General features: G+C 35.6%; 2 protein-coding genes and 1 long non-coding RNA gene across 8 annotated transcripts; all 3 read left to right on the top strand.

Annotated features, from left to right (window-relative positions):
- Positions 1–688: 688 nt before the first annotated feature.
- Positions 689–15669, top strand: LOC121237660. Of its 3 annotated transcripts, XR_005934950.1 has the most exons (5): positions 689–1022; positions 1219–1323; positions 4777–4932; positions 9841–9926; positions 15656–15669. It is a non-coding gene; the product is annotated as an uncharacterized LOC121237660 (long non-coding RNA). The 3 variants fall into 3 exon arrangements; XR_005934952.1 differs by lacking the exons at positions 9841–9926; positions 15656–15669 and adding an exon at positions 7712–7753; XR_005934951.1 differs by lacking the exons at positions 9841–9926; positions 15656–15669 and adding an exon at positions 5279–5891.
- LOC121237659 lies at positions 9196–14818 on the top strand. Of its 3 annotated transcripts, none has more exons than XM_041134500.1 (7): positions 9196–9267; positions 12272–12556; positions 12648–12892; positions 13001–13210; positions 13367–13459; positions 13536–13631; positions 14218–14817. In XM_041134500.1, the coding sequence occupies exons 2-7, from the start codon at positions 12298–12300 to the stop codon at positions 14575–14577; spliced, it is 1263 nt and encodes a 420-aa protein (XP_040990434.1). In that variant the 5' UTR covers positions 9196–9267; positions 12272–12297; the 3' UTR covers positions 14578–14817. The 3 variants fall into 3 exon arrangements, with proteins under 3 accessions (XP_040990434.1, XP_040990435.1, XP_040990432.1); XM_041134501.1 differs by lacking the exon at positions 9196–9267 and adding an exon at positions 10892–10909 and having other exon boundaries at positions 12654–12892; positions 14218–14818; XM_041134498.1 differs by lacking the exon at positions 9196–9267 and adding an exon at positions 10894–10909.
- A 7745-nt stretch (positions 15670–23414) lies between the features above and the next one.
- Positions 23415–25654, top strand: LOC121236410 (protein LATERAL ORGAN BOUNDARIES-like). Of its 2 annotated transcripts, none has more exons than XM_041132837.1 (2): positions 23415–23736; positions 24671–25654. In XM_041132837.1, exon 2 carries the CDS (start codon positions 24676–24678, stop codon positions 25240–25242), a length of 567 nt encoding a protein of 188 aa, XP_040988771.1. In that variant the 5' UTR covers positions 23415–23736; positions 24671–24675; the 3' UTR covers positions 25243–25654. The 2 variants fall into 2 exon arrangements, with proteins under 2 accessions (XP_040988771.1, XP_040988770.1); XM_041132836.1 differs by having other exon boundaries at positions 23420–23687.
- The last annotated feature ends 265 nt before the right edge of the window (positions 25655–25919 follow it).

The raw sequence follows: 25919 nt of genomic DNA, 5'->3' as shown, positions 1-25919 counted from the left end.
TGAATGAAAGTCGGCTTTGAATCCAATATTACATTGCAATTTTTTATCCCAGATGGACCTTCACGTACAGTCCAGAAATACAAGTTTGAAATGGGCATTCTTTGGGTTTTAGCCCATTTGAGCCATGCAACGCCTAAGATGTCTGGTTAAATCCCCATGAAGATCCTTTCGTTAAGCATTATCCAAGATCATCATCTTATATATGTTCAGGTATGAAATAAATTAAAGTTTAGCCTATTGGAAGCACATTATCAAGAATAAAAGGAAAGTTGATAACAAAAATAATATAAGGTAAGCAAGACTCAACTACTCTAAAGAAAAAAAAAAAAAATCTCTATAAAATGAAAGAATCTCTACAAATCAAGACAGATTATTCACTACAACATATATTGCCTTTTCTCACAAACTTTTTTTCCAAGGCAAACCATGGTGGGAAATAGTTCCATTATCACACTAACATTGTGCGTGGAAAATGAAAACACCTGTTGCAGCGACTTACTGAGCGACGAGTTATAATTTGTGGAAAAAAGGATTTTTTGCGACGAATTCTTGTCGCCGCAATAAAATGTGCCGACAAATTTCCTGGCTGTAAAAGTTAGACCCATCTCACGAAAAATGTTTGTGAGAATTCTCTTTTGTCACTTTTCCGCGGGGAGAACCAAACAAATGAGCCTTGCTTCCATCCCAATCTCAGCCTTTTTTTTTTTCGTGGAAACCATTTCTGTTAAACTAATGGGTTGAGGAAATTAGGGCTGAGGGAATTAGGGCTGAGGATATAAGAGATCGATCTCTAGAGCTTCGAACGGCCAGCGTTGGCGTCCACGAGTGGAGTTCCTATCCCACTACTAGCGTCCGCCCCAATCAACCCCAGAAGACTCCGCTGGAACTTCCAACGAGCAGAGATCTCTGGAGCTTCCAACGGCCAGCGTGGGCATCCATGAGATTACTTCCTGCCCGACGGCCAGCCTCCACCCTCAATCAACCCTAGAAGACTCGTCTGGAGGTTCCAACGCCGACTTCGTGTATACCACTCAACTTAATTTCTTCCCTCCCCTGTTTCATTAAATCCGTAAATCTCAGGCGAAATTGAACGATATGCTTTACTCATCTTCTAATATCTTCTATGGGTAACTCATTTTAGGGTAATTTCTTCTAATATCTTCTATGGGTAGCTCATCTTCTAATATCTTCTATGGGTAATTTCTTTACTCATTTCAGGAGACTCCCTTCCCTTAGCAGTAGCCAAAGATTGCCCCCTTGTAACCAGTCTCTATGGGTAATTGGGTCTGGCCACCTTGCTTCTGCCGACATGTATTAAGTCAGGTAAGGAATTCCCATTCATGGTGTTCAATATAACGTTTTTAAAACTCATGAATCCTTAGTGTATCTCGATGATGCTGTTCTGTGTTAACGTTATATCATGTTGATGTTTGTTGGGTATAAAGGGGACTGTCACTTGCTGGTTGGTATATAGGCCTCGTGTCACTGTAATCTAATGGTAGAGATTTTCTTCATTGAAAGACCTCATCATCTTCAAAAAATAAAGAAGATCGATGCTTTATTCCAAACCACCATTAGCCCGTTTGTCTTTGTTTTCCCCAACATGAGTCTGTGCATCATGTGTTACTGATGTTACTAACTTCTTAACTAAGACAGCGATAGAAAAAATTGGTAGATACATTTTCTGACCCACTGAGAATTAAAAACTTTGGACTAGGATATGTGTACCCTTTTCCAGTTCCATCCAGAAGACAATTGAGGTCAATTTATACGATAAAGACTTCTAAAATCTTTAACCTTTAAAAACTTTGTTGAAGTTAATTGATCACAATATAGAATTAATTAATTTGAATAATCAAAAGTATGTACTATTTACTTTTGGGGTGATTATTTATATGTGCCATGATTTGCATCAGTATTAGTAGAACTTAATTTTCTTCATATATGCTACTGACCAACTACCTTATTTTTGTTTTATTGAAACAATAAGATATATGCTACTGATCAACAATAAGATATAAGAAGGAAAAAAAAAAGCAAACCATTTCTGTAAGCAAAAAAAAAAAAAAAATATAATAACACAACAAAAAAAAATTTACTTCAACCCGAAATACTTAATTAGATTGGATTTTTTTATTTAAGGAAAAATTAAATGTTTTGCGGTTTTTACAAATTGGTGACACTTGTTTTGATCATGATCATGTCAATCTTTCTTTTATTTAGTTATAATTTGTAAAAACGTTACATCATTAACATGTCAACTATGATCAAACGTATGAAAATCCCATAAGGCCTGTAGTTCACTTTAGCCAATGATTGGAGTTGGTTGTTATTGCCATTATCCACCAAGGAGTCCCCAAATATGAAGTAGCAAGGTACTTGAGGCTCTGCTCCTGCCAGCTTGCACCATATATTCAACACAAAAACCAGCACACACTTCACACCCATTTTCTTAAGCTCCCTCGCCATTGAAACAAGCTGTAGAAAACAAAATAAAACAAAAAACTTGGTCAGAACTAGAAAGAATCGTAGTACCCAATTAGATGTTTATTATGTGTATGTTTGTGAGGAGTAATTTAAAAGCTAGGTATATGGAAGTATATACAGTGGAGGGGAGAGAGACAAATTGTTTAAGGAGAAGGTTTGACCATGGTTTTGCTTTTACAGTTGAGGGAGTTAGATAGATAATTTAACTTCGTGTGGATGTAATGTGGAACTGTATGGCAAATGATGACGCTGACATAGTACCTCTCTTTGCTCTTTGAGCCCTTGCATGTGGGTTTGCACTGATTACACTATGGGATTGGGATTTTGAAATTTGTTACTGTGTTTAAAGTGATTTAATAGCAAAAGGTCTTCTCGGTACCCCATAATCATGCAACAAGGGCCATCTATCTAGCTATATGCAATCACATATAAATATGTGATTTGTAAGAAGAACAAGAAATGGTATAAAAGTGTCGGTTTTCATTTAGTCTTCTATAATTAGTAAGATGTAGCTAGGTAGATTATTTTGGTGAGTTTTTGCTGCTATTAGAAGGTGCAGCAGTTTTAATATTGAACTGGTTCATCACTTTATTTATCCCTAGATATTTTATACCCTTTTCTTCATTTTTCAAAGCTGTAATGGAAATATCTGATAATTAGGATGTCTCTTGAGACTATAACATGTCAAAACACTTGAGATCGAGTTCATCACTTAATTGGCATGTCTCTTGAGACTATTTACTTTTGTTCAAATTATTTATATGTGACATGATTTGCATCAGTATTTTATTAACTTAATTTTTCTCCATATATGCTACTGATCAACTTCAATATTTTGTTTTCTTTAAACAATAAGAGGCTGATAAGAGAGAGATATAAAAAGGAATTGAAGAAAAAAAAATCTTTTGTATGTGTGAGCAACAAAAAAAAAACAGAAAAAAAAGAACAAAAAATATTTACTGACACCGGAAATACTTAATTAGATTGGAATTTTTTATTTAAGGAAAAATAAAATGTTTTGTGGTTTTTACAAATTGATGAGTAGTATCGATCATGGTCATGTCAATCTTTCTTTTATTTAGTTATAATTTTAGACATTACATCATGATCATGTCAATCTTTCTGTTTAAATGTTATGACATTGGCTTCATTTTGCCATTTGAAGTTTGAGTTGGGTCATTACATAGAGTTTAGTGCCCTTATAAACCTAAACAAGCTTGTGTAGATTCACACCACTATGCAAAATGAAGCAAACCTGGAAAAACAACAATTATATACTGGAATGAATCTAAATTCATTCCAACTAGTCATACTGTAATGTATTGTTGGTGACTGAAAAAGGAAAAAGAACTACATGGTGATTGGTATGAATCATCCAACAAACATAATTTGTTCTAAAACAACTATCTGTGCAATTGTCTTACCTGAAATATACACATAGTTTAGCAATTTTACAGGTACTAATTGTTATTTCTACTCTTATTGACAAAAAAAATAGAAGTCTTCCAATAGCATATGTATTGTTTAACTCATTCAACAGCTCGGATTGTGCCCAATGCGATTCTTAATCTTGTGTTCCAAATTAGTGGCATGCTGTAGTCATTCATCTGACATGTGTAATAATGAATTTCCTAAACATCATAGCCATCAACAAATATATATATGCAGAATTTTCAGAAATGCCCTTTTCCCCACCAAAAACAGAGCCCATGTATACGATTTAACGATGCATAGGGAATTTATTCTAACATTAATCTTCTATATAATGCATCTAGTGGTTAATGCTCTTTAACATTAGTCTGAAGGTGGCTGATGTTTCGGATATACTTCACATATTTAGTCTTGGATTGTTCTGATGTTTTGGATATACATTACACATTTAGTCTCGAAGCTAATATATCCCTTTTTGATTTGCTGTAGGAAAACCAGCCCCAATAAATGTATGTGAAATTTTGCTTCTTAACTCGTGTTATTTGTGATTATCTCATATATATTTATATATATATATATATATATATACACGATCTAGTTGATTTTTGCTTTGGTGCATTTGTTATTTATGTTTACTTCCTGTTTACATGGGGCTGTCATCAAGTTTATATATATATGAAGACTAGAGCTGTGATTTTCTGGTAGTCTCTTAGATACTACGATGTGTCCGATAGTGTTTGTATGAAGTTTATAGGGTCATTTATCATGCTCTCTCTCTCTCTCTCTCTCTCTCTCTCTCTCACTCTCTCTATAATAATTTACATAAAATTTTCTCATCAAACTTTCCTCATTGAATAGGTGGTAAGCGGCACTTAGAGCTACGACCCTTCATATGGTTTGGATCATAGTTGCTGAATAGAGTAAAAAGTCTCGAATTTCGGCCAAGTTGTCAATAGGGGGAAGGAGAAACTTATTTCAAGTAATCTATTGCAGATCATTGCCTATTTAGTAAAGGTAATTTTCCCTCTTAGTTCTTTACAAATTTCGCAATCATATTCCAACATTGATTATTATATATGCATGCCTCCTTTTGAATAAGTACCCTCAGTTTTAATTTCACAAATTGGCCTTTGTCATCAAAATACACTGTTTTAACTAGGCTACTGAGAACCTGTACACGAATCCCATGGTTAGTCTGAGTTTATAATCGTAATATATTTAGTTCAGTACTAACTTGAGACTCAACGCTTGATTCCAAGTAAGAATCTAAAATGCTGTTTTTTTAATATTACCTACTCATTGCACACCCAATTTCACCACACTAACAATCTCTTTCCTACTATTTGGTGACCTGCATAAGATGGATAAGGCTTGGATGCATATCGAAGATAGATTGCATTCCAACCATTATGGTGAAGGTGTTAGACAATTCATGGCTATGGCTCAAGCCCATTCACCTGGATCTGATCGTATTAGATGTCCATGTAAGAGATGCCGAAATAGAGCTTTCCACACTGTTAGCCTAGTCGAAGATCATTTGTTCATCATAGGGATTGATCCAACTTATACGGAATGGATATTTCATGGGGAAGATGATCCTTTCCTAGATGCTACATTTTCAGACGAAGAAGGTGATGATGCATCGGCTTACAATGACTACATCGATGATGTCGATGATATGTTAGATGACATTCGGGTTAGGTCGTTCATGGATAATTCAGCTACAAATCAAGGAAATGCAAACATAAATGATGAACCACCCACCTCTAATACTTCAACAAACCTTAATTTCGAGGAGTTGGTAGCTGACGCACGACGACCACTTTATCCTTCATGTGCAAAGTTCTCGAAGCTCTCATTTATAGTCAAATTGCTTCACATCAAGACACTTGGTGGTTGGACAGTGAAGTCTTTTGACATGGTTATAAAGCTTTTGCAAGCTGCATTTCCCGATGCCCTTTTTCCTGACTCATTTAACGATGCTCGTGCTTGGAGCGTGGCTTGGGATTTAGTTACAAAAAGATACATGCTTGCCCAAATGATTGTGCATTGTTTTGGAAAGAAAATGCCGAGTTCAATGAATGTCCAAAATGTAATGCATCTAGGTGGATTACAAGCACAAGTAACCATCAAAGGATACCCCAAAAAGTTCTCCGGTATTTTCCTTTGAAGCCCCGCTTGCAGAAGCTATTTATGTCAAAGAAAACAGCCCAGGCCATGAGATGGCATTTAGAAGAACATGTTCAAGATCTGACCTGCATGCGACATCCAGCAGATTCTCGTGTATGGAAAGAATTTGATAACAAACATGGTTGGTTTTCCCAAGATCCTCGCAATGTTAGACTTGGCCTAGCGAGTGATGGGTTTAACCCATTCAATAACATGAGCAAACCATATAGCATATGGCCGGTACTACTTGTACCTTACAACTTGCCCCCTTGGTTATGCATGAAAGATCCATACACCATGTTGTCATTGCTAATCCCTGGCCCAAAGGCACCAGGAAATGATATTGATGTGTATTTGCGTCCTCTTGTCGATGAGTTGAAAGAGTTATGGGAAGAGGGTATTCAAACTTATGATGCATACACTGGGCAAATCTTTAGATTGCATGCAACGTTACTTTGGACTATCAATGACTTTCCCGCATACGCCAATCTTTCTGGGTGGAGCACAAAAGGCAAGATGGCATGCCCAGCACGTACAGTTGAAACAGATTCTCTTTGGTTGGTTTATGGGCGCAAACATTGTTATATGGATCATCGGCGGTGGTTGGCACTAAATCACAGTTGGAGACGGAAAAAGAATGCTTTTAATGGGTCCGAGGAGCACCAACTACAACCAACAAGGGTTGCGAAAGATGCTTTGCTAGAGCAATTAAATGTGGTCTCACATGTGCAGTTTGGTAAATCTTCAGTGAAGAGGAAACGAACACCCAATCAATTAAATTGGACAAAAAAATCTATATTTTTTGAGCTTCCCTACTGGTTAGACTTGGGATTGAGACATAACTTGGACGTCATGCATATTGAGAAAAACATCTGTGATAACGTCTTGGGAACATTGTTGAATATTGAAGGAAAAACTAAGGACTCTGCCAATGCGCGTAGGAATTTGGCAAATCTTGGACTAAGGAAAGAATTGCATTTACAACATAATGGTGATCGTATTTCTATGAGTCTTGCATGCTACATGTTAAATTTGCATGAGCAAAGGAAGTTTTGTGCATGGTTGTCAGAAGTGAAATTCCCGGATGGTTTTGCCTCAAACATAGCCAGGTGTGTCAATGTCAGTGATGGAAAAATTAGTGGTATGAAGAGCCATGATTGTCATATCTTTATGCAAGCACTCCTGCCGGTTGTGATTGGTGGGTTCCTACGGCCGGATGTGCGTCAAGCCTTAATAGAGTTAAGCGGGTTCTTCAAAGAATTATGTTCACGAACATTAAACTTAGCAGTGTTGCATCGGCTTCAAGCAAATATCCCCATCATTCTCTGTAAACTAGAAATGATATTTCCTCCTGCATTTTTTTATATCATGGTGCATCTTGCAATTCATTTGCCAGAGGAGGCATTGCTGGCAAGACCAGTGCAGTACAGATGGATGTACCCTTTTGAAAGGTATCTAGGGAAGTTCAAACGGTACGTCCGCAACAAAGCCCGTCCAGAAGGCTCAATTGCTGAGGCATATATTCATCTCGAGTGCCTAACGTTTTGCTCTATGTATCTTCATGATATTGAGACGAGATTTAACCGAGAGGAGCGCAACAATGACGTGGTACTTGGTTGTCTAGGGTTGGGAAATGAGCCAAGATTGTCTGTTTTCTCACAAAAGGTACGACCGTTGGGAACATCAATTAATCACAAATTAGCAGATTCACTAATGGCCAAGGCCCGATGGTATGTACTTAATAATTGCACGGAGGTTACGCAATACATAGAGTAAGTACACCATTTAGATATATTTACTTTATTGATGGTTGTACCATCTTATTAGCCTTTGGGTAATGCTTTCAAACATATATGCAGAGAGCACTATAACAAGATGGTAGAAGAGGACCAGAATAACATCCTTCGTAGGCACCAAAGTCAATTCCCAGCATGGTTCAGATCACGCGTAAGATACGAAATCAGTGCATTATATATAGTATCCCTTGTTTAAAGAGCAACTATATAACTGTGTTATTTTTTGTATGGTAAATTCGAGAGTTGCGTGCAATTAGACCAGGTGAGATCACCGATGACATATATGCATTAGCATGTGGTCTAGATCTGCGGGTCGCATCATATGCCGGATGCATAATGAACGGAGTTCGCTTTCATACGAAAGAGCGTGAAAGGCGTCGCCGCACCCAAAACAGCGGAGTGGTGGTTCATGGCGAGCATCGGGGATCCCCTGTTGACTTTTACGGTGTGTTGAATGATATTATAGAATTACAGTACATGGGTTGGCGTAAGGTATACTTGTTTAGTTGTGCTTGGTATGACATTAGCGACCCGAGAAGGGGGATACGTGTCAGGGACCATTTAACGTTAGTGAATACTGCTAGGCAATGGTATAAAGATGAGCCTTTCACCTTAGCATGCCAAGCACTACAAGTGTTTTATCTCACGGATTTGACATTGGGGGGAAGTTGGCAAGTCGTACATAAGATTACAAATAGGAATGTTTACAACATTCACTCGATGACTACTGTTGAGGAGGAGGATGATGATGACGAATCTTCTACTGGTGAAGCAGAAGATGATGGTCAAACTAATGTCAATAATTATCCCCCTATCGTAGAGAGTGAATCAGGCATGCTTGATCCATTGCATCGAGACGATGAAGAGCATTTGCCCATTGATCCATTAATCATATCACGTCGAGACCCTTCCCAACCTGTTGATGATGATGTATTTATTGATGATGACACACTTGGCGATGACAATGGTATCTCCGGTGATGAGTCTGACCATCATCTACATGAGGAGACGGATGATGATGAAGGTATTTCACAACCCATTCAATATGTTAATTTCGTTGAAATTTATAATGTAGTCATTACTTGGCTGCATTGTTTTGGAGTTTTTTTTATCTATTCATTGGCTGCATTTATAATCAACCATAGAGATATATAGAGTTGAAAATTATATGAATTTAATTAATGATTTCCATTTCACAACCCATATTAAGACTTAAGTTGTTTAAATCACACAATAAATGTCTTTTCATAAGCTATACTAATAGCTTATGTTGTGTCTGTGTTCTTCGCAGACGACACATGCTAAATTTTCAGAGTAGAGGAAGGTGGGTGACATGTAAGTGTAGGCACAACCCATATTGGAGTAAGAGATGCTGGTTCATAAGGTATTATATCGGAAATGACATGCAGTCAATATAATTGCTTAGCATTCTGTACATAGAAATCAGATTCCTTGTTTGTTGAGGTTGGGATAATAGGTTAACCATACAGGATTGAGGTTGACACCCTGTTTTGGGTTGCAAGGGGATCATGGGATCGTAGGGTTGCAATAATGCTACATACCCATCATATTCTAGTTTAACTTATTGAATACTATCTCAAAAACTTTGAGTACTGGTAGAAAGAGATAAGTATTGTAGCCAAATCATGATTTACAGATTTAGATATTTAAATATATACGGTATTTATATATATATTATATATGCAGTTGGTAGGTATAGGTTGAGCATATTCAAGATTCCACTAACAAAATCACCATGCATTATCACTGAAGTATCTTCATCGAGTAAGATATTTGCTTACGGATATGTATGTGTGCCTATAACAATATATACATGATAGGGATGAAGAGATACAAATGTTAATAAAAATTTTGTAGTACTTAACAATCAAAAGAAAACATATATAGAGGTAAAGGGAGTAAATAGTTACTGATGAGGTTTTAATATTGTGTGCAGATGGAGTGGTTTCTCACAGCTAACATTGTGGAACACTTACATCCAGGGTCGAGGCATTCCATTTGTTGGACTTGAATGATGGAGTAGTTTGATTTTCCAGCTAGGGGGTGAATAGTTCACTACTGTGTTGTATTTTGTTCACTGGGATCAATGTAAAAGATTGGTGATGAGATTGAATCGTGTAACTGAAAGTCAGATTAATAGAATTATGATGATGAGAAGCAGTAATGGATAACAGGGGGAGGGATGACATAATTCCTGGAGAGCAATGCAGGCAATTAACATATATTAACTACAACCCTTCTTAGGATCTTCCAATTAACAACATTGCTAAAAAGTCTATTTTTTTAACAAAGTTACATATAATTAAAGCTTTCCTGATGAGTAGATGGGTTATTGTGGGCAGCAAAATATGAGGTTTTATATTTGCAAGAACTAAATACAAAGTTGTGGGCATGAAATGAAAACCAAAAAAATTAATAAGTAGTATAATATATAAATTACATTGTATTTGTAAGAACTAAATACAAAGCTGTAGGCACTTTGATCTTTCTCTCAATTTAAAATCAATAAAAATAAATATTCAGGCACCAGAGTCAAATACCAATTAGAAGTGCCCACAAGCAGAAATTTTTTTTTTTAACAACTTGGAGTACAACAGAGATTACATCTGCTGTGTTGCAGAATTTGAGTGAAAAATCAGTTTTATTGACTATCATGTGAAGATCAGGTGGGAGTTAAAATGAAAAGGCGGGATAACAAAAGATTTTGCAATATCAAATGGCGCCAGGGGTCATTTCCAGCAGTCAGCCCTCAACAAGTCACTTATCATATTGGACAGCTGGCGTTTTGGCTACAATACAAGAGGAAATTATAACCACATGTAGTCTGAAAACAAACGAGAGAGTTGGTGAGCTGCTTCCCTGGTTCTCTTCTTGATTCTAAGAGCTTGGTAAAGACCTTCTCTCTTCTATTTTCCCTTCCACTGAAGCTGTCTGCGGCAGGATAACATCCTTGGTTTTAGGGCTCAAGTTTCTCCTTTAGTGCCACACTACAAAGAGTTGACCAGGTATATTTTTTCCTTCTGCCAGGAGTCATTCTCCAACTTATTTCTGGCAGCATTTTGATCCAACTTATATGTGTTGTTTTACACACTCTTCTACAAAGCTTTTCTGTGAATAACCCTTTTTTGTTATTTGAGGCTGGGAAATGTGTTGCTTGGTTGATTTTTACTTGCTAGAAATGTGTTGCTTATTTAAAAAAGTGAGACATAACACATATGTTTCGGTGGGTGAGAAAACCATTTGTAAAAAATGTAAGAGGATACCCTAAAGAGACATGTTATAAAATGACTAAAAGTATATAGGCTTCTAAAGTCTTGCATGTTGCTTAATTAGAGCCTTTTATTTGAGGCTGGGAAATGTGTTGCTTGGTTGATTTTTACTTGCTAGAAATGTGTTGCTTATTTAAAAAAGTGAGACATAACACATATGTTTCAGTGGGTGGGAAAACCATTTGTAAAAAATGTAAGAGGATACCCTAAAGAGACGTGTTATAAAATGAGTAAAAGTATATAGGCTTCTAAAGTCTTGCATGTTGCTTAATTAGAGCCTTGTCTTCCAAATGTTTTCCTAAATTCTGATATTTTAGTAGAGGTTCTTGGCTATTTTTGAAGCTATTAAATACAGTCAATGACTGTACACTACGATTGTACAGTCTGAAAAGTCGAATTTGAGCCTTTAGGTTTGAAGAGTTTGGGCATAAAATTTTAATAAAGTTGAAGACAAGATTAATTACATCAAAGAGACAACTAGGCAGCATGCATAATCTATATTTAGTCACAAAATGAATGATCTGTGTAGATGGGGGAAGAATGTAAAATTGTACCTTTCTCACATGTTTTAATGATTATGCATAGACTTAAGTAGAGGTTTGCACACTCAAAATTAAATGTAGTTTAAACTCTATATGTGATAAGTCTTGTGAAGTTGTGGGAAAACCAGATTCATAATAAAAGTAACCACTATGCAAGCTGTCTCAGTTACATGGCGTCTTATAATTTAGTTTTTGTCTTGTTATCATTCAAAGGCTTGTTTAGGTAAGTTTAAAAGAAACCATTCCACATGTGTAAAATTCTGATTGTTGTTACACATGCCGAGGAAATCAAATGCTGTATATTTATTTTTCCTGTCACATATACTCTATTTTGGGCTTCATGGAGTTGTGGTCACACCATTTAGACACTGTTTTACTAAGTTTGCATATCAATGAATTTGTCCTAACTTATACGTAAGTATAGAATATAATGTATGGTAAGGTCTAGGTAACAAATGGATCAATACATAGTGGGCACTGCCAGTTATATTTTTGGTATAAATTGTTTTCGAAACAAGTTTGATATTGATTACTTTGGTGGTTGCATGTTCAAAAGTTGTTTGAAGTCCATTAAAGGGAGGGATGTGGCAATCTGTAAAAGGGAGTAGGAGGGGGCGAGGTGGACACTCAAGAGCAGAATCTTCTGCACGTAGCTGGAAAGATGCACAAGGATTGCCTCCAAGAAGGAATCTACATGACGAGGAGGCCACATTTTCTTGTGAATCAACTCAAGCTACAGCAGCTGCCACATTTTCAAATGAATCGACTCAAGCTGTAGTAGCTGAACCTGTACTGGAGTCCATGGATGTAGCACAAGGTGGGGAGGGGAATATTAGTACAGGTATGGCAGCCATTAGTACGATTGGTTATACATAATTGCTTCAAAATGTTATACTAGTATAGTAATTCAAATTGGCCCCTTGTTTTTCAAGATTTAGTTCCACCCATTAAGAAACGAGGCCGAGGGCCTGCACGGGGTACACAATTTGACCGCCTCCGAAAGGTGGGTAAGATTCCATTGGTTATAAAGGATGGTCATAGAGGTCCATCGTGCGAGCATGCCTCAATCTTTACGGGTCGAGTGACTTGGATCGTTAAAGTATATGCCGACATGAGGCATGCAAGTTGGAGTTGTGTACCTGAGGAGGAGAAGCAAGAGCTAATTGATCGTGTTAGGGTAAGACTTTATTATATATGCTGGAATTTCCCATGTAGTAGTTTATAAAACTGAAAGTCAGTTGTGTGTTTGATGAGAATATGTACTCTTTATATTTTCAACTTGCAGGCGGACTTTGTATTGGACTGGACAAAAGACAACCATAAAGAAATGGTGATAACGTATCTTTCCGATAAGTACAATCACTATCACTATGAATTGCACAAAGTATATTTAAAATATGCTTCGCATGAGGATGCCCTACGTGGTGGGACAGAAATGGTGGACAAAGCAGTTTGGCAATCACAATGTGAAAGGTGGGCTAGCGGAACATTCAAGGTATGTAAATATTAGTGTTAATTCGTACTTTATGGCTTTGCCTTTATTTTTGGCTTTCTATCTATGTGTTGAATGCTCTTTAATATTAGTTTGATGCCTTTTCCATTTAAGTAAAGTGAATAAATGAGACTTGATGAATTAAAAAAAATAATTCAGGAGAAGTCCCGAAGAAACAGTACGAATCGTTCAAAACTGAAGGTGAAACATACAGGCGGAAGGAAATCCTTTGTTAGGATTTTGGAAGAGAAGGTATGGTCATTTCTGATGTATAATATAAGTACTAAAATTGTGTTGTTTGAGCCTAACTACTAACAATGTGTGACAGCGGGAGACGACACCAAATATGGTCGCTTTTTATAAAGAAACACATTGGTCGAGGCTGAAGGGGAAATTTATCAACGCAACAACTGAAAACAATTATGTGAGATTGAAGTTTGATTCAATTTTTGCTGGACTATGATAGTCTTCATACCATATTCCTTATACGTATTTCATTAATTTCATGTAAATTTAGGTAGTGTATGATTTTCTAAATATGTTTTACTGTATTAATTTTATGTCTGATTTTCTTTCATATCATATTTAGAATTTAATGGTGGAGAAATATGGTAGAGATTGTAGTTTGATTCAATTATATTAGGACTGATTTTCTTTCATACCATATTCATTATACATATCATATTCATTTTCTGATCAATCTTGCTGGACTATATCATTATACATATCATATCATATACATACATATCATATGGATTACAATATGATTTCCTGCATGAAACAAAAGTATGATATTATTTAATATCATATTCAGAATCTAATGGTGGAGAAATTAAATGAGATTGAAGTTTGCTTCAATCTTCTAAGGACTATATGATTTTCTTTCATACCATATTCATTATACTTAGAAGTATTAATTCATAGTGTATTTTGCTTGAGGAAAAGCTCTCATTTTGAATATGATTTACTGCATTTAACTAAAGTATGACTTTCTTTCATATCATATTCAGAATCTAATGGTGGAGAAATTGAACGAAAAAGACCCTGAGGAGGACGTTGATGAAGCGGCTGCAGCTGTTTTCAAAGATGTTTTAGGATTTAGATCTGGGTACGCCCAGGGGATGGGGCACATGGTCATTCCCGACCCCTCTCCCTCAATGAAGAAGAGCAAGGCATTTGTGCGTCTGGCTGAAGAGAATGAACGAAACAAGACTTGTGCAGAAATGTACAAGAGTAAACTAGACCAAATAATGAGTGATATGGCCGGATTGAGGAGAGAATTTTCTGAGTGTGAGAAAGGGATGAACTTCAGGATGTCTGAGTTGGAAGGAAATACTGAGTCTCATAGAGAGACTCAGCAAGATGCTTAGGCATCTGTTGAATTTGGGTACAACAGAATTTTTTGTGAGCATTTTTTGTGGATTGTATCAATCCAAAGGCACTAGCAGTTTGTAGGGGGAAATATTTTGATGGGGCTTAGTGGAAATATTTTGTGGTAGGGTATGTTAGAACAAGTGGCAGGGAAGATATGTTGTTTTTAAAACTTTTGTCTAGAGCGTGAGGAAGTGTGTGAGATTTGACTCTGGGTTGGTTGCATATATATATATATATATATATATATATATTTACGAAAGAATTTTATTGTTTCAGAAGACTTCTAGTTATCATCAAGGGGTGATTATCTTATACTTTGTTCCAAGTTGGTTTGTAGACTTTGTGTATTGGTTATTTCTACTCTTAATACTAAAATAACATTAATCTTTTTATTCTATACAGGTTCTAGACCAGGGCACCAGATCGAGTTCATAAGATATTCCTGCAGATATATATTTGCTGTATTCCTTGCACAAGAGTAAGTATTCTTTAGTTATTTGCTAAGATTCTAATTATTCCCAATTAACTTAGTTCATGAGTTATCATAGTACATCTTTGTTTGCACATGGAAGGTGATAATGTTTTTTACAATTTGGTTATATATGTATAAATATAAAAATATATCAAATAGTGGTTGGAGTATGTGGAGATAAAAAAATTGATGGTGCCAAGTCTAGATAGATGCAGTCAAAATGGATAAGGCTAGGAATAAATCTGAGGTATGTTCCATTATCAGATTGCACAACTCATGAATTATAGGGCTTGGGGAAATAAAGTAAATAAATATATAGGGCAGCAAGTATGTAAAAACAGTAAGATGTGGCTATTTATGAATCTGAAAAATGGTGGGGTATTTATGGCTGGAAAAGATATGGTGTTGTATAAATGTTTTATGATCAAAATTTTTAGAATGAGTTATTGTTTGAAGTCTGGGCAAATCTTGTTCAATGGCTATTAAATAGAGGTTGTAAACCACAAAACAGCTTGTTTATATAATCTTCCTAAATATGATTTGCAAAGCATATGTCCTAGTAGCTAGGTAAGAAATGTTTTCTAATGGCTAATATAGATCAGCAAATGATATTTTCAGGTAACTATGAGCACTTCATATTTGTGGATTTAGAAGCTTTGCAACCAACTATGAATGGAGTTGAATTGGAGCACACATGTTATTGCAGTAATGTGTCTAGAACAAGAAAAATGTGTACATGTAGCTGGATTTTGTTATGAACATTATTGATGTAGTTGGCTTACCTCCTGTACTCCCCTATTTGCAAACATATATTGTAAATCAGCAGGCCTTGATTAACTAATTAATCCAGTTGAAAAATGTGTAAAAGTATTATGATATATAGAATTTATATTTTTGATATTTTTGTTGAAGTTATTCAGGTACTGTATGTTGGTTTTATGAAGTGAATGGCCATTAATTTATTGTATATTTGAGTTAGTCTTAAAGCTATGATATTCTTATAATGGTTGGTAATTTGTAGTTTCAATAAGCAGGTTTCTATTAAAAATTGGTGTTTTTAAGGAAAGGAAAATTGGTGGATGATGTGCAGGTTTTGCTTGCCTTTTTTTTTTTTTTTTTTATTTGTCATGCCAATCACTCCGTGTAAATTAGGCTTCATTCATGAGATTTGGTTATAACAAAAAGCTGGTCTGACAATTATGTTTTTGTGCTTATTCCAAAATTGGTCTTTTGCCATGAAATCTGATCATGTAATTAGTTTAGTTTTGACTATGCATTTGGTAGGAAATGGTTATTTCTCATAAACACTGGACATGCAAAATCTATAATTGCATGACTATTTTTCTTGGGAAAAAAAAAGGAATGCAAGTATTTTTCATGAACATGGTCATGGGTAAAACAATTATCCACCATTGAATTTCATGAGAAATTTACTCATTTCTCACGATCCTAAGAGTAGGTCTAGTACTATTTGTCACGAAATTAGGGATTTTTTTTTCGCCATTAATGTCGTGGAGAAAGATAAGTTTTTGTCATGAATTCAACTTTTGGTGGAAAAAGGGCCTTACTTCACCAGTTATATGCCACCAAGCTGCCACGGATCAATTTGGTGAGAAAAAACTTTTTGTCACTGTGGATATAATTTTTCTGACCATAGTTCCTCTTGACAAAAACTAGTATATGTTGTAGTGATTGGCTCCCCCATTCAGGCCGCTTTTGTACCAAAGGCGTCTTCTTAACATGATCTCGATAATCCTATATATTTTTCTCTACAATATTGAGAGCTATAAAAGGTCATGGTCAGAGATTGTAAAAATCACACATTACAATGGATTTTGATCCAAACGATCTGTGAATATAGGCTCTATGTCCAACCATGCACGTAAATCTGTCTCTTTCTTTATTTTCAATTTATATGCTCTGTTTATCATTTATTTCATGGAATATCTTCCGAGTATCGTATCAACGCTTAAGCCATCATCGTGGACCATTCAACCTTATCATTGGGCACTAACTCTCGCAGAAAAATGTATTAACGTACAATATGCAAAGTTCTTTAGTCCCACATTCAACAAAAAGGAAAAAAACAACATATATTAAGCAAATGCTCACTAAAAAGCTGAATTCTTCGATTTTAAAAACTCACATGTGCCCTAGTTATTTTCTTTTAAAAAAATAAAAATAAAAAGAAAGAATCTTGTAATCTCAGCTCGTGCTACTAGCTGTTGGAGTGGGTCTAATTGCACTAGGTTCCTTTATCCTTCTTAAATGGTATCCTGAAAAGGCCTAGGCTGTGGAGAATATAGGCCTGATTTATGAGATTCCTGATCTTTGAATAAAAAGAATCAGAATCTTGTAAGTAGCTGCTAGGGGAGGAAGGGTAAAGGAATTGCACCTCTCCTCAGCCTAGCTAGAGATCGATGATCAGCAACCTTAATTACGGCCTAAATTCGAGCTCTAGGGGTACTTCTCTAATCTTGCCAAATCAAGTAAAAAATCATCAGCTTCGTATCTGCAAGCTGCAAATAATTTCTCTCTCACAAAACAAAACAATCTGATGCCCTCATCTATCTAACTAAAGCTCGTGATCTGATCGATCTGATCTTCCAAATAAGCCCCCTTTCCCCTTTCCCCTTTCCCCTTTCCCCTTCCCCTTCCATCCACAAGGCAAAGATGCCAAGCATTAATTATCCATTAGGAGTTTTCCCCGACCCTCTAATTGCTAGATATGGAACTGGATGGGCCAAATCCAACACTTTGGGCAACCTTCAGCTAGCTTACCCCGTGCGATGCATGCATTCATGCATGGTATTGCACTGATGATCATGATCTGGTCTTCAAGATCGATCAAATAGTGGTGCAGCATTAATAATGTACCGATGCAGAAGACCAACCATGTGGCTCATGAGCCTCAAGCTAGCTCCAGAACCACTACTTTAAGCAGGCCGACTATTCATGAGTAATTCTAGCTACCTTATCATGTTCGATCTAGCTTTTTTATCTGAATGTGAATTCATTTGGAATTAAGCAACGAATCATATATATATATATATATATATAGTACACCAACGTCAGTTGCAGCTCCCAATGCATGCAATAATTCACTACACTTTTTGGATACGATCGAGCAAACCTGCATGCACCTCTTTTGACATGGAATTCCCACTTGGTTTTGCCAAAGAACAAGCGCCTGGGTTCAGACTTTGGTCCATTGCATTTTTAGTTTCTTTTTATGCACTAGATCATCATTAATTGTATCATGATTTTTATTTGGCTTTAAAATCTTGATCATGCACACCCTCACCTCTTTCTTCGTTGCAAGAGATCGAATAGGCAAATTTCCTTTTTTCACTTTTTTATTTGATCTCCCCTTCTTAATTTGGGCAAAGCATTAATGGACGAGCACATATAGATCATTAAGAAATTAATTGTCTCCAACTGCAATCTTCAGAGCTTAAAAGACTAAATCCTCGGACCCATCCATGTTACATCACATATAATATGCATGCATCACCAAAAATCAGCAGTACTCCATGACGACTAATCGACCCAATTGCAAATTGATACGTGTGTACATGTGTACGTGGCGAAGAAGATATAAAGGGAATAATATTAATTATATGAGTTCTTTCACTCAAAAGCCTTACACCACCCACTTGTTATGTTAAGGGAAAAAAATAAGGTAAAAAATAAAAGCAACTGTGTGGTGTAGGGCACTGCTGAATAGGATTTTTCTAATTATATATATATAAATGCTACTATGTCACTCTAGTTATACAGCTCGTTTTGGCTCATTAACGTGGCACTATTATGGAAGGGGTAAAGGAAATCTAGGGTTTCAGTTTTTACCTTTTTGTATTTTTGGAAGTCATTTTGTTTTGAATGTATATTTTTTTATTTTTTTAATAATCCTTGTGGCACGAAATGGTGATGCTACATCATTAAAAGAACAAAGTGAGAAGTATAACTGAGACAGCGTAACAGTAATTCTGGACCTAGCTAATTAATTAATTAAAATACGTACCTAACTAATGATAACAAATCAAGCATGAACCACTAAGATCCTTCCAATCATTATAAGGGCCATATAGATGTTTTCCAAGCAATCATTAGGGTCATTTGATGTTTAGTATATATAATAATCTTGTACGTACACCGTCTAATTTATTAGCTATTTCGAAACCCCGGCCGCCAACAATAAGGCGTGCCAAAATGGCAGTGGGTTTATCCTCAAATTTACCAAAAAAAAAAAAAATGCAGTTCTCTACGGAAGAAACTGATCATACTTTTTTTTAATAAGATTGCACGAAATTTACGTATTTTAAATCTGTATCTAACATTATTTTCATGGTATAACTTGCACACTCTAATTAGACTGTACAAATCATTTTTCTAATTTAAAAATCTTTACTGGCAGTTTCAATTAAATATATATATCATGTGTTAGTTGACCTAGTACTCATGAAGGGACCGTCCTGCCTTTGAGAGTAACGTTGCTTTCCTTGTAACAAACCCTAAAATATATATAACTCAACAGGATCAATGCCATGATCAGGGGACGCAAATGGTGCTAGTATTAATGTATATGATAGCTAGCATAGTCTTGCTTTTAATTAGTTTTGAATATTTTTTTGCATATATGTATAAAGTATGTTCATGTCATTTCACTCGCACCCGTCTTCATAGAAATAATGCGTGATTGAATACATGTATATTTTTTGGATAAATAAATATTGTATGGTTTACTTTATGTGTATATATATATCTATATATATATATATATATTTTATCTAAGGCCCTCAAGTTCTTGTTGGGATCTTTTTTCCTATTTTTTGGTGTTATATTCAATTTCTCATGGTCACCTTATAATTGTCAATTGCATGGTGTGTTATAATTGAGAAAAAATAGTTATTGTGTAAAAGCTATATATATATACCCTGCAATATCCCCGTTTCACATTTTATTTTATTTTATTTTTATTTCAACCTTTAGCTCTAACAAGGAATCAAAAACTCTTTATTATTGGTATGAAGTCCTAATTACACTCATATATATAAATATATATATATAATTTATTTATCATTATGATCTAAACATTTTTTGGTGTGACATTAAATGATAGGTCCACAAGTGAAACATAATAAATAGTATTTAATCATTTAATATCATATCATGGGATGATGATTACGTAGCATTACTCATATATATATATATATATATATATATTGTAAATAAATAAAATTATTGAAGAAGCCATTTGGATTCGGTTCGATCAAACTTGAATCTAACCTAATTGGTTTACTAAAAACTAGTCATCGAGTCAGAACAATGAGAAGCAGTACTACTAGATCTATATAGAGATTTTATAAAAGCAAGCTTATAAAATAATATGATTTAATATGATGCATTAGATTTCTTTTGCTATAAAAAATATTTTAAAATCTGATGTACTACTGCACCACATGATTAAGAGAGATCAATTTATAAATTTAATTTTATAAAATCAAGTATTTCTCTTCTAGTAGTTGTCTAAACTCTTGTGAAATTAAGAGCTTAATGGTGGATTTCAAAGAGTAAGACCAAGAGAGACATTAATTATCAGAGAAGTCTTTGTTGATGAATAATCTCACATTGTCTGTAGATAAAGTCTTAGGCATGTTTATAAAGAATTAACAATCATCTCTTGTAGAATCGGTTTTATGAGAGGAGTTAGGCCCATGAATTTTTTCATGGTATCAGAGTTTGTCACAAGAAAAATAGGGGCCCACACTACTTATCCCATGAAAAGAACCAGAAAAAAAAAATACTAGCCTGCACGTGAGGTATGGGTGTTGAAGAATAACCTCACATTGTCTGTGGACAAGGTCTTAGGCATGTTTAAAAAAAATGAACAATCCTCTCTTGTAGAACCGGTTTTATGAGATGAGTTAGACTCATGAATGTTTTCAGTTTTGAAGTTGAGAACTAATCCCTTGCATGCATCACGTCTCTCGTGGATATCTTTTCTAATTTTTGGGCCAATTATCTCTAAGAGCAATTCTACGTACAATTGTAAAGTGCATAAATGCTGCGTAATCGTTTTGAAAAATAGTATGATCTACTATTAAAAAATTAATTTTTTATGTAAATCTCATGTTTTATTCACTTTTTTCAAAACGATTACGCGGCGGTAATTGCATGCACAATTCACGATTACAAATATCTTTCTAACGAAAGCAACTTTCGCTGGACCTCTCAGCCGACCTCTAATTGCTCCCTAATCTCTTTCACAATGACTCTTATATGACGTTTATCCATTGGCCGCTAAAGGGGAAAAGATCGAGTTTATATATATAGGACATAAATAACCAGCGCGCAAAGATTATATGGTCGGAGTGACGAGGACTGAGAAAAAACATTGCGGGCGGGACAAAGTACTCTCTTTCATTGTCAAAGTCCTACTCTTACAGCTCGAAAGTACCTGAACCAACCGTATTGCATAGAATTAACACTTAATCACTAACATACATATATACATTTATGTGTGTCTGTGTCTCTGTCTCTGTCTGTGTGCGCGCGCGCACGCGCATGTGTGTAATTATATTAATGGCCGAAACCCATTAGCGAAACGATCTCAATTACTCTACTTTGCCAGCTTTCTTAGCCTACCAATATCTTCTTTTTTTTTTTTTTTTTGGATAAGTAATTAGACTAATCCAAGAAAGTTGAACTTTCAAGTTCAACGCTCGAGCGAGAATTAACCATGAAAGATTACAAGCCTAAATTAAAAAGATTAAGGCGTCTATGGGATCATCGAATATAATTCATCTTTAACAGATCAAGTACGCGCGTACTAGTACTACTACCTGGCCTTCATGAAAACCAACTTTGCATTTTGAGTCTGGTGGATTAATCACCTTTTAAGTCATCGATCACTACTTCATGAACATTACAAAATTACTTTTCCTATCATTATATACATGTACATGATCATGATGCCTGCAGCCCAACAACTTAGGAAGGAAAAGTGACAGCTTAAGTTTTTAGACCGCGTGATGGCCGGTTTCCTCATGATCTAGTATTGCTGGTTCAGTAGCGGCCGGCGAGCTTGATTTGCTCATGAACCAGCAGTAATTCTTCTGCAATTAATACTAATTAAATTAATTTTCTTATCTTTCTATTAATAAAAAGTGCATGCCCATCGCCTAAACAACTTAAGAAAAGTGACCTGTTTGTCCGTCTTAAAGTGCGCGCAGAGGTCTTCGATCAGCTAGCATTCGTGCCTTTCTGATCTCCTAGCTAGCTTCCTCTTATATGTCGATGTATATATATACTTTTATTAATTTCTTTTGTGTTTCGGGCTGATCTGCATGCGGTGATCTCAAGCTGGCTTACTTTTGAATTTTCCCATAATTAAGAAAAGAGATCAGACATGCTTGCCTCATATATATAATTAGCTAGCTAGGGTTATAGCTTATATACAGTAATCAAACTATTTTAGATTACTATTTCACAATATCGCTTGTGCTAATTAATTTCTGAATAATTCATATACTAATCAACTCTTTAAGTTCTTCCAAAAACTTGTTTAATTATATATATGTTCGAATTCATAACAATTATATGCCAATTATTTTGGTTGGTTGAATATGATCACTAGGTAATTGATCTCCTTTCCTTTGTTCTTTTTTTTTTTTTTTTTTTTTTTGTGGCAAGTAAATTAAGATGCATGCAGCTAGGTTTATTTTGAGCAAAATAAATAAAAATATGATCTAGTCGTACTAATTATCAGCTAGGTGGTGTGCATGAAACGATCGATCCGGCCAAATCTGGGTTCCATGAAAAGAGTAATTGAGAGGCAGTAGTGCTATATTTAGCTCATAACATCTATAGCAATTAGCTCGATCCCTTGTGTTTTTTTATTCTTTTATATCACTAGTCCTAGCTAGCCTAGCTACTATTTTCAGTACGTACGGTGTGGAACAAGTTGTCCCACATGAATGATATATAAATTCATGATTACATGTCGTGAAAGTAAAATATGAAGGTTTAAAAATTAGAAAATAAAATAATTTAATTAAGGGTAAATTAAATAATAATAAAAACAAATTAAAATGGTATATATTGATGCATGCATGCATGCTTGTTTTCATTCATATTTGTGAATGATGATTAATTAGCTAAATATGTACTCAGAATAATTAATCATATCATTAGATCACTTTCATATTTCTTGAAAAAAAAAATATATATATATATTTATTGTCTCAATACATGAGAAATATTAATGGTAAGGAATGAGAATGGGAGACATCCCCACTCGCCCGATATTATTATTAGATGCAAGGTCACAATCATTCTTTTTTAAGTGTACCTCCCATTTATTACCTGTCTTTTGCCTCCATTCCTTCTCCATCCACTAAATACCCTTTGCCTTGCTAGCTCCTCCCACCATTACCAGTATTTGCCACTGAATTTGCAGCTCTTCCTCTCTCTCTCTCTCTCTCTCTCTCTGTGCCTCCCTCCAACTAGGGTTTCTCCATTGATGGCTCACCAAACAGAACTTTAATGTTCACATCATTCCTTTGCTAAGGCTACTTTATCTTGGAAGGACAGTACTGAACAGCTTTTGAAATAGCTCTTGCAAGGGAAAAGGTACTTCCCTTTTTTATTCATTTGATCAAGAAACCTAGATCACAAACAGGTAAACATATGTAGCTTGTTTGTTCCTTTTCTATGCTACTAATTCTTTTCCTGTGTTTGTTTTTTGGGTAAGGTAAAGGCGAAAGAGAGACTAGATCCCTCTGTTTAGGGCTTTTCTATGTTTATATACCTCAATAAAGCTGTGTTAACATAACTACATCGAGTTGCACCAGTCAGATCCTGTGTTCAACTAGTCTAAAGGGATATATGCATCGTAATTAACTTTCTACATATATTTATCATGCTAATTAGAGTTCTTCCACACACACACACAGAGTGTGTTAAAGAAGAGACAGAATTCGAAAATTTAGGAAGCATGTAGAACGCCATGGTGGCTGTGAATATAGAGAGGTAAAAGCTACAGTTTGTTAAAATTAGAAAGGGATAAAAGATAGATATAACTAGATTGATCAGGAAGTGACACACACACATGATACATATATATATATATATATGATTTCCTGAATTATACGAGAAAGCATGTATTTCTTAGTGTTCGTGTGTGTAGGGGATCGAAGACAGACAGAGAGAGAGAGAGGGTTGTGGTGGTTTCCGGTTGCAATTTCTTCATACCAGTGTTCAAAACGAAGAAAGCATGTGTAGAAACTCCGGGTTGTTTTGCTGATTTTTCGTCACTACTCTAAATCTTCATAGACAACCCTAGCACTCAGAAGTTGTTGATGATTCCAACGGATATGATAGGGAAAGAAGAGGAGAGGGAAAAAAAGGGGCCGGGGCCAATGAATTCTACTTGAAATCTATTTTTTTTATAAGAAAAAAAAAAGAAAGAGAGAAAGAAAAAAGGGCCGCTAGCAATTACTCATAGATAAAGATTCTCTTTTCAGAAATAAAATTGGAACTGCTAACTCTGAGGTGAAGAAGACAAAAAATAAAATAAAATGCTTAATGGGTTTAGTCTGATTATCTTGGTGCAGTGAAAATGGCTTCATCCAGCTCCTACAATTCTCCCTGTGCTGCCTGCAAGTTCTTGAGGAGAAAATGCATGCCAGGTTGCATCTTTGCACCCTACTTCCCACCAGAGGAGCCCCAAAAATTCGCCAATGTTCACAAGATCTTTGGTGCAAGCAATGTGACTAAGCTCCTCAATGAGCTTCTTCCTCACCAGAGAGAGGATGCAGTTAACTCTCTCGCCTATGAGGCTGAGGCAAGAGTAAGAGACCCCGTTTATGGCTGTGTTGGTGCCATTTCATTCCTTCAGAGACAAGTTCAAAGGCTCCAGAAGGAACTTGATGCAGCCAATGCTGACCTGATACGCTATGCTTGCAATGAAATTCCCCCGGCTTTGCCTCCACATCCGGGGCTAAATCCAATTCAATCAATGGCTCCAGCTCGCTCAAGACCGATTGAGCTTCGTAGAAGAGTTGACAATCAAGCAGGAGGATTTAATTATCAACAACCTCTAGCTAATTTCCCTCTACCTTACCCTTTTCCATGGAATGAAAATCCTTCAGGGAATACCGACGAAGGAGGCCAGGATGGTATGTGAAACAAGGGCTTCACTCTTTGGGGCATCATATGACCTGAAGAAAAATATTGCTTGCTATTGCTATTGGTATGGTATATTATAGCTAGCTGCACATGATGGAGTAGTACTCTAGCTTGTAGCTAGATCTCAAAGTTCTAATATTTCTTAAGTAGTAATAATTAATTATAATTTGGTGGGTTTCAGTAGTACTACTACTGCATAATAATTCTGTTAAAGCCAAGAGAAAACACTGGAGCTGTATTTTATCAGTGTGGAACTTGGGACCTAAATAAGGCTGTAGAACATAGAGTACAGCAAGGCTATTATTTTAGATCTCTTCTTGTGTCATTAGTGTACTGAGTCTCTCAAGGCATGCGCATGCGGAAGTTGATATATATATATATATATATAACATTTATTAGTTTATCTCAAAGAGGATTCTCTAACGAGGATTCTCTAACCCAAGTCTACGGCTTACTTCTTTTTTACCCTATACATCTATTCTCACCTTTGTTTCTCCCTAGTCTTGTTGATCGATCTGGAGGACCACTGTCTGATTCAATTTCTTATTTTATTTATCAAATTTTGTTGTGCTGACCATTGATAGCCACTGTTTTTAGGAGACCCATAGAAAAGATGTCATCCAACTAAGTTGCACTTCCTTAGACCATTGAATTTACATTATTATTATCTATTTT

The sequence above is a fragment of the Juglans microcarpa x Juglans regia genome, chromosome 6S, assembly GCF_004785595.1.
Source record: "Juglans microcarpa x Juglans regia isolate MS1-56 chromosome 6S, Jm3101_v1.0, whole genome shotgun sequence".
Taxonomy (NCBI): domain Eukaryota; kingdom Viridiplantae; phylum Streptophyta; class Magnoliopsida; order Fagales; family Juglandaceae; genus Juglans; species Juglans microcarpa x Juglans regia.
Note: the sequence above shows the minus strand (reverse complement) of the source record. Positions and strands in the feature narration are given on the sequence as shown.

What these genes read in the sequence shown, in the direction of transcription:
- LOC121237659 (XM_041134500.1), top strand. Translation starts at nt 12,298, where the DNA reads ATGTGGCAATCTGTAAAAGGGAGTAGGAGGGGGCGAGGTGGACACTCA. An exon ending in AGCTAATTGATCGTGTTAGG is followed by an intron (nt 12,893 to 13,000) that starts GTAAGACTTTAT and finishes TTCAACTTGCAG; the next exon opens with GCGGACTTTGTATTGGACTG. An exon ending in GGGCTAGCGGAACATTCAAG is followed by an intron (nt 13,211 to 13,366) that starts GTATGTAAATAT and finishes AAAATAATTCAG; the next exon opens with GAGAAGTCCCGAAGAAACAG.
- LOC121236410 (XM_041132837.1), top strand. Translation starts at nt 24,676, where the DNA reads ATGGCTTCATCCAGCTCCTACAATTCTCCCTGTGCTGCCTGCAAGTTC.